Source organism: Numenius arquata, chromosome Z (assembly GCF_964106895.1).
Source record: "Numenius arquata chromosome Z, bNumArq3.hap1.1, whole genome shotgun sequence".
Classification (NCBI taxonomy): Eukaryota; Metazoa; Chordata; class Aves; order Charadriiformes; family Scolopacidae; genus Numenius; species Numenius arquata.
Window position 1 is genome coordinate 70,836,506 of NC_133616.1, and position 11,095 is coordinate 70,847,600.

Sequence of the window (11,095 nt, forward strand, 5' to 3'; positions counted from 1 at the left end):
AATAAGGTTAAATGGGCCTTACCAAAATCTGGCTCCAAAGCCAGCTCTGGTTAGGTCACTGCTGCACCTGCCCAGTTCTTGTGAGTTGGTTTGGGTGGCTCCTGCTGTAGTAATTCCTGTAACATACAGCCCGAATCGGGTGTTACAGCAATTTAAACATAAATCCATTACAAGGGTGTTCAGGCTTTGTGCTTGTCATTGTCAGCAGTGCATTTCTACTTTATGCACTGCTTTGCCTCCTGGGACAGACAGCAGCAAGAACAGCACCTGTCCAGAGGTGCCAGGACCTGGCTGGGCCCTTGAACAGTGTATTTTCCAGAGCAGAATCTGGGTTGATGATTAGGCACAAAGATGAGACTTAGTGCCACTGTTAAGCTCATTTTGCCCAACAGGTCCACAAAGGAGAAACTTTGCTTATTTTTTTACTCTCACACTATGACCATCTATATCCATCCTGGCAGATCAGAGCAGAACTAGAAGCATTGCAAGCAGCTTACTTTTGAGTAGCCAGACGCTAATGCAAAGATATGAGTTAACTGAGGATATTGCTATCTCAACATAAATGAGATTTCTCAGAGAGAACTTTGGTCTGCAAACTGCAAAGTTCACTCTGCAGCTTTTACGAGGAATAGAAACCCAAAGCTGCAGGCATGCGCTGGAAGACACAGGATGGGTTTCGCTGGGGGTGACGGTGCCCTTCTGTTCCATGATTTTTGTTGTGGCTCCCTCCTGGTGTTAATTTGTACATACCCACGTAGTTAATAGGTCATTTGGAAAAAATGATACCTGCACAGGGGATGGACTCTGAAGTCAGAAGTAGCAGGCAACTGCAGGGACACACAATTCTGCGTTTAGTATCTACATGTAAGACCTGCTTCTTCCCTGGCAACTTAGGTAAAGGGAAAGTGCTGAGCAGTGTGTGTGCCTGCACACTCACTGTATAAACAGTGCACTGGAGAGCATTTCATTCCTTGAATTTTCTTCAGATGGATGCTGCACCCCTGGATGTGTAAAAGAAAGTGGAGACAGGTGTGAACGTTTGCAGCAGCGATGTGGAAATTTGGCTGGGCACGACTGGGGGACCCTGCTGCCAAAGATCCATGCAAATGCAGCGTCACCGAACAACATCCCCTCAGTGCACGGAGAGATAAAAATACTTCCCTGATTCTCTTACATTGCATCCCTCTTTACATTAATTCATCCTGGTGTAGCTTCAGGGGCTTCAGCAACTGGCAGACTGGGAAGACCAAGCCTTTCCTGCAAAAGCCAAGGGACCTCTTCCGCAAATGCTTGCCAAGAGCAACTGTCACTTTGAATATGTGGCATATGCGCTACCCATTTTCCTCCAGCATGGTGCTAAATGCAGGATGACAATGGCATTCAGTCCTACACAAGCTGAGAAAGGAGAAGGTATAAAAGACTGAGGCCCAGTACACTTTTGCTCACCCAGAAACAAACTCCAGGGAGAAAGAGACTCCAAAATCTGGGGTTTTTTTGGTAAATTACAGTGGGTGCAAGTTCCCAGATAAACAAGAGTGAATATTGGTATGCTTAGGACAGCCATATACCTACCCCTGCTGCCAGTATCCAGGTTAACTGTCTCAGCTCAGAGTAAGAGGCCACAGTCCTACAGTGGTCCCAGCCCAGCTAGCTCAGACCTCTGCCCATCCAGACCAGGCACACAGCGTCACCCTTTCCCTTACACCAGCATGGTGTCACCCCTTCCCTTACACCCATGCTGAGCATTTACTGCGTAAAAAAAGTAAAATCCATAGGTTTCTGCTGTTTTATCTGCTGCACAGAGGATCTGGACACCCATCCCTCATGTGGGAGCACATAGGAAAAGGAAGATCAACACCATCCTTAAGCTGCCAAGGAGCTCCAGGGCATTTGCAGACTGTGGGTGCAATCAGAGTGTGTCTCGCAGTCCAGAGGCCTGAATGGGCAGAGGCAAACGCAAGGCAGAGGAGAGGTAGGTGTCCTTGGATTAGGGTGAGCAGTGGCAACTCCTGCCCAGCTGCAGTGACTCCAGCTGGCAGCTGAAGCAGGGCAAAATGGTGTGCAGTGGCTGCTGGCTCTAGCCTGCTGCACCTCTGAGGTCCAGCCTAGCTTGGTGGGAAGTTCTGATCTTCTCCAGATCGGTTCCACCGTGGCCCTGTCTCCTCTGCTGGTGGGAGTGCCAGCAGGCAGGAGGACCTGTCCATGCATCCTCACAGCTAAAGGTGTCACTCTGAAATTTTTGAATCGTCGAAGAAGTAATGAGCGTTACACACTGCCTGCCATGTGGGAGTATTTACCCACAGTAATAAAGAGAGGAAGGAGGCAGCCAAAGGTGTGGTCTGGATCCAGAAAGTCTGGTGAAACTGCCAGGAAGTGGTGACAGCTGATCCCTGCCCCAATTACGCAGGGAGAATTCCTCGGGTGTGAGGTTTTGGCTCCCCTGTATATCCAAAGGAAAATCTCTGGTCACCTGCACCTCCACGTGTTTTTGCATGCAAAGGAGAAGAACAAATCGCTCCTTCTCCCTCCTACTCGTGGGGTGAGCGGACAGGCAGAACGGAGACTACCACTGTCTCTGTAAAACCCATCTGGAGGCAGGGAGGGAGTTAAGGATGAAAATGAGTGTGGTACTTTTGACTTGCCCCCTCATGCAACGGGAGGACAGACTATGGGGTCTGGGCTAGGGCTGCCCGAGCAAGGCAGTTCTCTGTTCCTGTGTACTGCCGTGTTTGTGGGTCCCTGGCATTTGCTGCTATACAAGAGCCCTGGGGGGAGCAGCAGAACAGGAGTTAAAAGATCAGTATAAGTGCAGCGAGCCACCAGGCCAAGAACAGCTGTGAAATCCAGGAAAGGCACCAGATAACAGCAAGGAATGGGCAGGTGCTGGGCGGAGCGGTGACGCCACCAAGGCCACGCCACAGATAAGGCCACCAGGCTGACATGGAGCAAGAGCAATGTGATGCAATCCGGCTTGGCCTCCTGCCATCGGTGCCCAGCCAGATGGGAAGCCTGCAAACAGCGCCGTGGTCACCCGGGAGGCAAAGGCGTGATAACAGCTCACGATGTGATGAATGATCCCGGGCGGGTGCTGTGGACACAGGCAGGTGTGTGTGGGGTTGGGGGGGAACAAGCACAAAGGCAGGGGCAATGCCATGAGGAAACAAGCCTGAGATCAGTTTTGGAAGTAGAAGTCTCCTTCCTTGTCTTCGCCACCTGCAGCAGAGCTTCTCTGCCCTGCTTGCAGTGAGACTACGTCTCCAGCTCTGCAGGCGAGCCCAGGACCTTCATAGCTGCGCCTCCTGCCCTCCTTGCAGGGCTGCAGCTGGCAGGGCTGTGGGGAGGAGGCAGCAGAGCCAGGACCCTCACTCCTGGCCCAGGAGAAGCTGGAGGGGAGTCCAAAGGCAGCCCCAGATACAGGGGATGGGGAGCAGCTCCCCAATGTGCTGCTGTACCTCTGGGAACCAGGGACCCTCGATACAGCAGAGGGGTGCTCCTCTTTGTGGTACCTGCAACACAGAGGAGAAAAGCCAGGCTCAAATGCACGACTCTCTCAGGCAGCTGGAGCTGCGTGGCCAGTGTGAGGTCAAGCAGCCACCAGAACATCTCCTGTCCCACCTGACGAAGAATTTCCCCACCCCTTCTTTGAGGGGGAGAGCAGGCAGGGCTTTCATCAGGGGCTGCAAGCCTGTGCTTGAGAGAAAAGCAGGAAAAGGCAAAACTAGATTGCAAGAGGTGATTTCCCCTTTGTCATCTCTTGATGTGTCATTTTAATTTGCTCTGTGAAGGCAGCGGCATTTGAATACCACTGAGGAACCAGCTGGAGGGAGATCAAGCCTCATATTGGCCAACAGCTTCTCCCCAGCACCACACAACCTGCTGCCTCCACCACTAAGGGGATGCAGATGTTTCCTGCTCCCTTCCATCCAAGGAGGGCGATCTGGAGCACACAGTGTGTCCCAGCTGCACAGCCCCAGCCCATTGCTCCTGCACTGCCACCAGCATGACCCAAAGAGCCAGGCCATTCTCAGGTCGGGTGGCACAGCATGGTTCTGCACAGCAGTGGTACCAGAGGCACTATGATCAGAATCTGGGTGGGGGGGTTGGTAGTAAAAACATTAAAGAAGGCCATAAAGGCCCATGATAGCCCTCACCCAAGGCTGTGCTGATGTTGGTGTGGCAGCAGCTTGCAGGCCCCATGATTTCCATGTAGTCTAGTCTTGACTGGGATGAGATTTGCAAGGTGGGTGCCCAAGGAAATACATCCACATGTGCCAGAGAGTGAGAGCTGCTGTGTCGCCAGGACCCACCAAACCTCATGCACAGAAAGGCTTGGTGAGGGCATTTGCGGCTTTGTACATGGCCCACCAAGGATGGGTATCTCTCACCTCCCTGCTGGTCTGAGTTGCTCACCCTCTGGGTAAGATTTCTTTCCTAATTCCCAACCTGAACATCTCAGGACTGTGGTTTGTGCCTGTTGCTTTTTATTCTGTCATCTGGCATTACAAAGACGTTGGCTCCATCAGCTGCCCTTCCAGCAGTTGTAGGCAGCTATCAGATCCCCCCTTGGCCTCCCCTGTACTAGACTAAACAAGCCCAACAGGCCCCCATGTGCCTCAGGAACAACTGCTAATGCAGTTAAATATTTACTTTAGATGAGGGATTTCCAAAGTGGAATAATAATGAAAGCCAAAGGTTATTGAACTGTGTAAACTCTGTGAAGAAGAAATATAAAACATGTGCGCAGCCACCTCAGCAGAGGGGAGGAATGGTTCCGCAAGGTAAATGCTGAATTGGTCACCTTCCCCCTTCCCAAAAGCCAGCCACAGCTCTGCCGAGTTGGGTGGAAGGACCACCCAAGGGCAAGGATGGAAGCAGCCCCGTGCAGGGCCCGTACGCCTCTGGCCATGGGGGATGCTCACCAAGCTGCTCCCTCTTCTCTCAGCCGGCTGGGGCCAGCGTGTACCTTCCTAAGCCTCAGGCAAGACCGGGGGCTGGAAATGTCCTCAGCACGGTCATGCTCAGCTCCTCAGCAAGGGCAAATGTGTACGCTGCGGGTGTCTGGAGCTCTCCCAGCCTGCTGGTGGTTCCTGTACGACAGCTACCTGCCTCTTGTGCATCTCCTGCCTGCTCCCAGGGTGAAGGAGGCCCTCTGTCACTTGTGGCCCAGACTTCATCTCAGCAAGCCTGTCCCAAAGGAGTTTTTGGTCAGCACTAGTCTTCAGCTACATCTCCAGCTTTCCACCTCGTGGTACTCTACGCCATCCTTCAGCAATTGATTTTGATTCACCAGATGAAAGTGGGGACAGATATGGAAAATTCAGCTTCCCAGAAAGAGCTGATGAGGATGTCACGCAGCGACCAGGACAAACCAGGACACACGGAAAGACTGATGTCGAGCATCCGGTCTTGTAGGTGAAGGAGCCGGCATCTTCTGGGATGGTGGTGCTTGCTGAGAAGTCCTTAACTGAGGAGTTGGCACACTGAATCTTATCGTAAACATCATTTTGCTCTGTTGATCTCAGCTGCAACCGCTTATGTGACCAAGCTGGTGAGTGGCCCATGAGGATGGGTAGAGAAGCACAGGCAGGGGCTGCACCTGCAGCTCCTTGCTCCCACTCAGCTGAATTCCATTCCCTCCAGCCCCTCTGTGCCCCCAGCCTGTCCCATCCCACCCAGTGACAGGCTGGGCTTGCCAGAGTATGACAGCAGGCCTCCTGTGTGCTTGACATCTCCCTCCTGGGGCCTGAGCAGTGCATCAGGCAGCTGAGCATCTGGCTGGCTGGGTCTCATGGGCTAACACAGTGGCCACAGCGCAGACACCCAAATCAGCCTAAATCTCCTGGCTTTTTCATGTGAAGTCACGGAATCAGAGAATCACAGACTGGCAGGGCTTGGAAGGGACCATCAGAGATCATCTAGTCCAACTCCCCTGCCAAAGCACATTCACCTAGAGCAGATTGGATGGTATTATGTCCAGGTGGGTTTTGAATATCTCCAGAGAAGGAGGCTCCACAGCCTCTCTGGGCAGCCTGTCCCAGTGCTCTGGCACCCTCAGAGTAAAGAAGTTCTTCCGCATGTTGAGATGGAATTTCCTGTTTGTGCCTGTTGCCCCCTGTCGCATTATCTCATCCTCTTGACACCCGCCCTTTAGATATTTAAAAGCATTGGTGAGATCCCCCCTCAGTCTTTTCTCTTCCAGGTTGAACAGATGGTTCTCCCCACAAGAGAGAAGCTCTGGTCCCCTGGTCATCTCCTTAGCCCTCTGCTGGACTCTTTCCAGTAGTTCCCTGTCTTTCTTGAATTGGGGAGCCCAGAACTGGACACAGTACTCCAGGTGTGACTTCTCCAGGGTAGAGTGGAGGGGGAGGATGACCTACCTTGACCTGCTGGCCACATTCTTTTTAATGCACCCCAGTAAAAGTCTCCCAACCCAAATGGAGATACCTGCCATGCATGAAGAACGGCCGCTGCAAAGCTGGAGGGCTGATTCAGGCAGGATACTGCCGGAGGTAAACTGGCTGGGTGAAGCAGAGGTAAACAGAGTTGCCCAACCCAGACTACAGTGTGAAGGGATTATAAAGCAGCCTCCCGTGATGGCACCTGGAGCTGTCAGGTGGCAGTTGGGTGGCTTATCAGTTGCATGAGAGCGCCCAAGTGGTCCTGCTAGGTGCACAGCCCAGCTGTTCCCAGCGCAGATCAGACGCTGCTCAAAATGCTGCTTTTCCCAGCGTCTCTGAGATAAGCTGGTGCCCTCCCCTATAAAGGCAGCCATGAGTGGAGCGAGGTACACGAGCGCGTGTGCTTGAACTGACCATGCCTGCAAGGGAGCTGGTGGTGGTGGTGGTGGCAGTGGCACTGCTGACTCTTGTCACCACCGGTGGTAAGTCCACTCTGCTACTGGCAGCCAGCTCTTTGGTGGTGGGTTGGCAACCATGGAGGGACCAAAAATGGGTGGGAGGGAAGAAAGACCCAGAAACTCTGGTTTGGAGAGGAGGTGAGGAGGGCGAGCAAACACAGTGGCAGTGTTGTGTGGGAGAAGGACTGGAGCAAACACACCATGCCTTCTCAGCAGTTCAAGGCAAGAGTTACTGGCTGGTTTGTCAACTGTGTTCCACTCCAGAGATGGGTGGGATAGGGGACAGTCCACAATGCAAACAGTAACCAGGATCTGGGAGGGCAGCACATACACTGGGGTGGCAGCTACTGTTGTTCCTGTCTCCCTTAAGTCTTTGCAGCATATTCATAGAATCATAGAATTGTCTAGGTTGGAAGGGACCTTTAAGATCATCTAGTCCAAACATCAACTTAACTCCGATAAAAACCATCACTAAACCATAGATGTTCTGGCAAACCAGTGCTACCTAGTTGCACATAGTGCTGGTCCTGCAGGGTCTTGTGTATGAGCCCTCATGCTCCCAGGACATGCTCTGCCTGACTGCAGAAATGGAACCAACTGAAAGCAGCTCTCCCTGGGCACAGCTGTTGTCCAACGGTGCAGCGTCACCCAGCCTCAGCCCTCTGAAGACACCCCATGCCCCCGTGCAGCACTGCATGGGTTCACAGTTCCTGGGATGTGTTGGATGCTCTGTGGAGCTCTTGGTCCAGAGACTGGAAGAGAAGGCTGTCAGGAGAGGGAATAGGGGCTGGGAACAGGCATTCCCAGCTTTGTCCCAGCTGGCTCAGCTGCAGATGGAGACTGTGCACTGTGCTGCTGGAAGGGAGGGGGTCAGGGGCATGCAGAAAACTGATCCCCTCTCATCAAACCCACACAGCTGATCTGGGTCCTGAGGGGGCCCTGCACAGCCCTGCCTTCCCTTTGGTTGAGATGTGACCCCCTGTCAATGCCTCATGCTCCTGCTGCCAGTCACAGATGTGCCACTCTCACAGGTCTCTGGTCTGTTTCAGGGGCAGAGCTGAATGAAGGGAATGGCCTGAGAAGGGTAAGAGGTTTCTGGTTTTTTCCTTGCTCATGGCTTGAGATGGGATTTAGTGCCTGGCATGCCTGGGAGGAAGGCTGTTCCCAGGAGTCATCCCCAGCCTCATGGGTACTGGTGCTCCAGCATCAAACCCGTATCAAAGCCCAGGGTGGGAGTCCCACTGAGGGATGCAGTGACCTCTCCTCCCTGCTTTCCCCCTGTCCAGGGCAGAGGGAACCAGGTCACCAGTGGCACTTGCTCCTGCCCAGATGCCATGGGAGTAAGAGGTGGGTGTTGCTGGCATTGAAATGTGTGCTGTGTTTCTCCTTTCCAGCCGGTGTGTGGAGACATGGTTGAGCTGCAGGCCTGCCCCCTTCTGCACTTGCCTGTCTGTGGGACTGACGGGAACACCTACGCCAATGAATGCCAGCTCTGTGTGGAGAAAATGTAAGCTTATGCCCCTGGCAGAGACTACTAGGAGTTTCATTTTGGCCATCTGAAACTGGACGCTTGCGAAATATTGTCATTCAGGCTCTTCCATGCCTGGGAAAAGCCATGGCAGACAGGAAGCACAGGTGTTCCGGCTAGCAAAGTGAAGAGGACTTTTTCACGTCAGCTGAGCCAGGCACTGGGCTGTGAAGCCTGTGAGCTTTACACTCCTGAGCTGGCAGTGCCTGCAGATAGGTGCAGGCATGGTCCCAGCCCTTCCCTGCGGGTTTCTGCTGTCCTTGGCACCATGTTTGGTGACTACTGTGCAGGTGCAGGCTGAGGGATTTAGCTGTTTGTGTTGACAGGGGACTAATCCCACAGAAGAGCTGAATACTCATCTATTGGATCAGCTTGCTAAATCAGACCACCCTGTGGCTTCATGATCAGCAGATCCAAAAGGTGAGGTCAGGAGTCCATGGCAGGAGACCTCTCAGCACAATGCCTGCAAGCTGGCAACAAACCAGACACTATGTAGAGGATGGGCAAAAGTCTCACTGTCTGTGCTGCCTGCAATTAGAGAAGGGATGGTTGAACTTAATGGGCAAAAAGGTCTACTAGGCATCTAGTCTGGACAGTCAAATGGGACCACTAATTCTTTCAAAGTGACCTCTGTGAATGCAGATGCCCAGTTATGTGCCTCACTGCTCTTTTGGCAGAACTTCACACCAAAGGTACCACCATAAACTTGAGGACCAGGGCAACAGGGACCTCATGAGCAGTGCATGGTTGCTTTGGTAGTGTTTTCATCCAGGCTGGGAAGTGACTGTCTGAGCAGGGGTTCCTGCCAGAAAGGGACCAAGGGTGAAGATAAGGTTGAACACAGGTCAGCAGTGCACTTTCACAGCACATAACACAAACTGTGTGCTGGGCTGCAGGAGGAGAGGGATGACCAGCTTGTCAAGAGAAGATGCAAGGAGGCATGGAGGAGCTGCATCCAGCTAGTCTGGGGAAGGGGAGGCTTGGGGGCATCTAGCAGCAACCTATGGTTGCAAATGGGATGGAGCCACACTCTTCTTGGTGGTAGCAGGTGATGCAACACAGGGCAACAGCTGCAAGCAGCAGTCCCAGAGCGTACAGGTTGGACACAGGGGAAACCCCTTCCCCAAGAGGGTCATGCCCCAGGGAGGTAGGAGGGGTCTCCATCCTTAGTGGGGGTGGTTAGGGCTCAGACAGAGCCATGGCCACCATCACCTCACCCTGGGGACAGCCCTGCTGTGAACAGGTTGGGCTGGAGACCCACGACCAGTGCTGCATGCCTGGGGAGGGTACATCTGTGGGCCAGGACAGCTTGCAGTCACCTCAGCTTTTTAGACAGGAAAATGAGCAAGCCAATTTTACAATAGTCAGCTCCATTCCACGGGCTGGATGGGAGCCAAAGTATGGCTCGGGGAATATTTTTTTGAGCTCTTACTCTTTTTTCTTATGTTATTCTAGGAAAACCAGGCAAGATATCCGGATTTTGAAAGACGGGGAGTGTCAAGATATCTGAGCTTTCTGGTAGCTTTCCTGAGCCTAGAAACAGGTGATTAATTGATCCTGTGTTCTCTGTGCTGATTGCACATTTAAATTAGTGATGGGTGAATAATAAAATGACATGCACAATCTTATTTCAACACCAGTTTTTTATGCAAGGCTGAGGAAGCCAGTTCCCACAAAGGGCTACTAAAAGCGTGCAGTCAAAACATTCATTTCAAATCCACATCACATACCAGGGCTCTGCACTGTAAGTACTATTTCACCCACGTTCCTGTGAGAAAGGCCATGTGGGAATAGCAAGAAAACACACAGATCCTGGTGAAGAAGGTGCTGAACAAGTGCAGTTCTTTTTTCTGTTGAAGGCAATCCAGCAAGGGGAAAGCAAAGTTTCTTCAGCGTTGGAGAAGACAACTCCCTGGCTCTGTAAACACCACCACTTCCAGAGCTGATGTAAATTGAAAATAGTAAGATATGCACTTCTCACATTCAGCTTTTTATCCAAGAGCCTTTCACAACAAAAAGCAGCCCAGATACCACATGGGAGCATGGAAAGAGCCTGAATTGAGACCTTGAATGCAAGGGACACTGGATGTCTGCTCCAGCACTTGAGAGCAACCCCTAGACTGAATTAATTACCCAGCAATGCTCTCTGGGAACTGCAGGTTCCCATCCAGTTGCCAAATTTCAGGTCTAGGTTTCTTCTGGTGGCAGGGCACAGTCCCACCAAGGCAACCGCATAAGTGTGCATCAGCATTCCTTGGTGCTCCCTCTGCTCTTTCATCTCCCATGTCTACCAGACAGGATACAACTCACCTTTCATGAAATATCTGTAATGAGGTTGTACAACTTCAGTATGCAAGGGGTTCCCTTTGCTCACTGTGGCAGAGATCAGAGGGCACTGCCTGAGTGCTGGAGGCATGTATAACTGGGGGGACACCAGGATAGCCCCACGCAGTGCCTCCAGCCGTGCAGGCAGAGTGGCTGCAGCCCATCACTGCATTTCCCCGGAGAGCCATGACTATTTATTTGCAGAGGCTAGGAAAAAACAACACAGACAATTCAGGGGCTCTTCTGAAGAGGGAAACCGCACGCCTCCAGCACAACGTGGAGTGTTTATTCAGGAACTGCAGAGCTAAAGCACACACTTGCGGGCCAGACCTGCAAGGTCAGAGCGTAGGCAGCCTTGGGACGGGGTCAGCGCTGACTCTGCACAC

General features: G+C 52.4%; 1 protein-coding gene across 1 annotated transcript; it reads left to right on the forward strand.

The window, feature by feature from the left end:
• The first annotated feature begins 6,813 nt into the window (after positions 1-6,813).
• On the forward strand, positions 6,814-9,894 carry SPINK4 (serine peptidase inhibitor Kazal type 4). The gene is made up of 4 exons (XM_074166771.1): positions 6,814-6,880; positions 7,906-7,940; positions 8,251-8,363; positions 9,840-9,894. Exons 1-4 carry the CDS (start codon positions 6,814-6,816, stop codon positions 9,892-9,894), a joined length of 270 nt encoding a protein of 89 aa, XP_074022872.1.
• Positions 9,895-11,095: the final 1,201 nt, after the last annotated feature.

Coding starts and splice junctions, on each gene's coding strand:
- SPINK4 (XM_074166771.1), top strand. CDS start 6,814: ATGCCTGCAAGGGAGCTGGTGGTGGTGGTGGTGGCAGTGGCACTGCTG. Junction 7,941..8,250: donor AAGGGAATGGCCTGAGAAGG/GTAAGAGGTTTC, acceptor TCTCCTTTCCAG/CCGGTGTGTGGAGACATGGT. Junction 8,364..9,839: donor CAGCTCTGTGTGGAGAAAAT/GTAAGCTTATGC, acceptor ATGTTATTCTAG/GAAAACCAGGCAAGATATCC.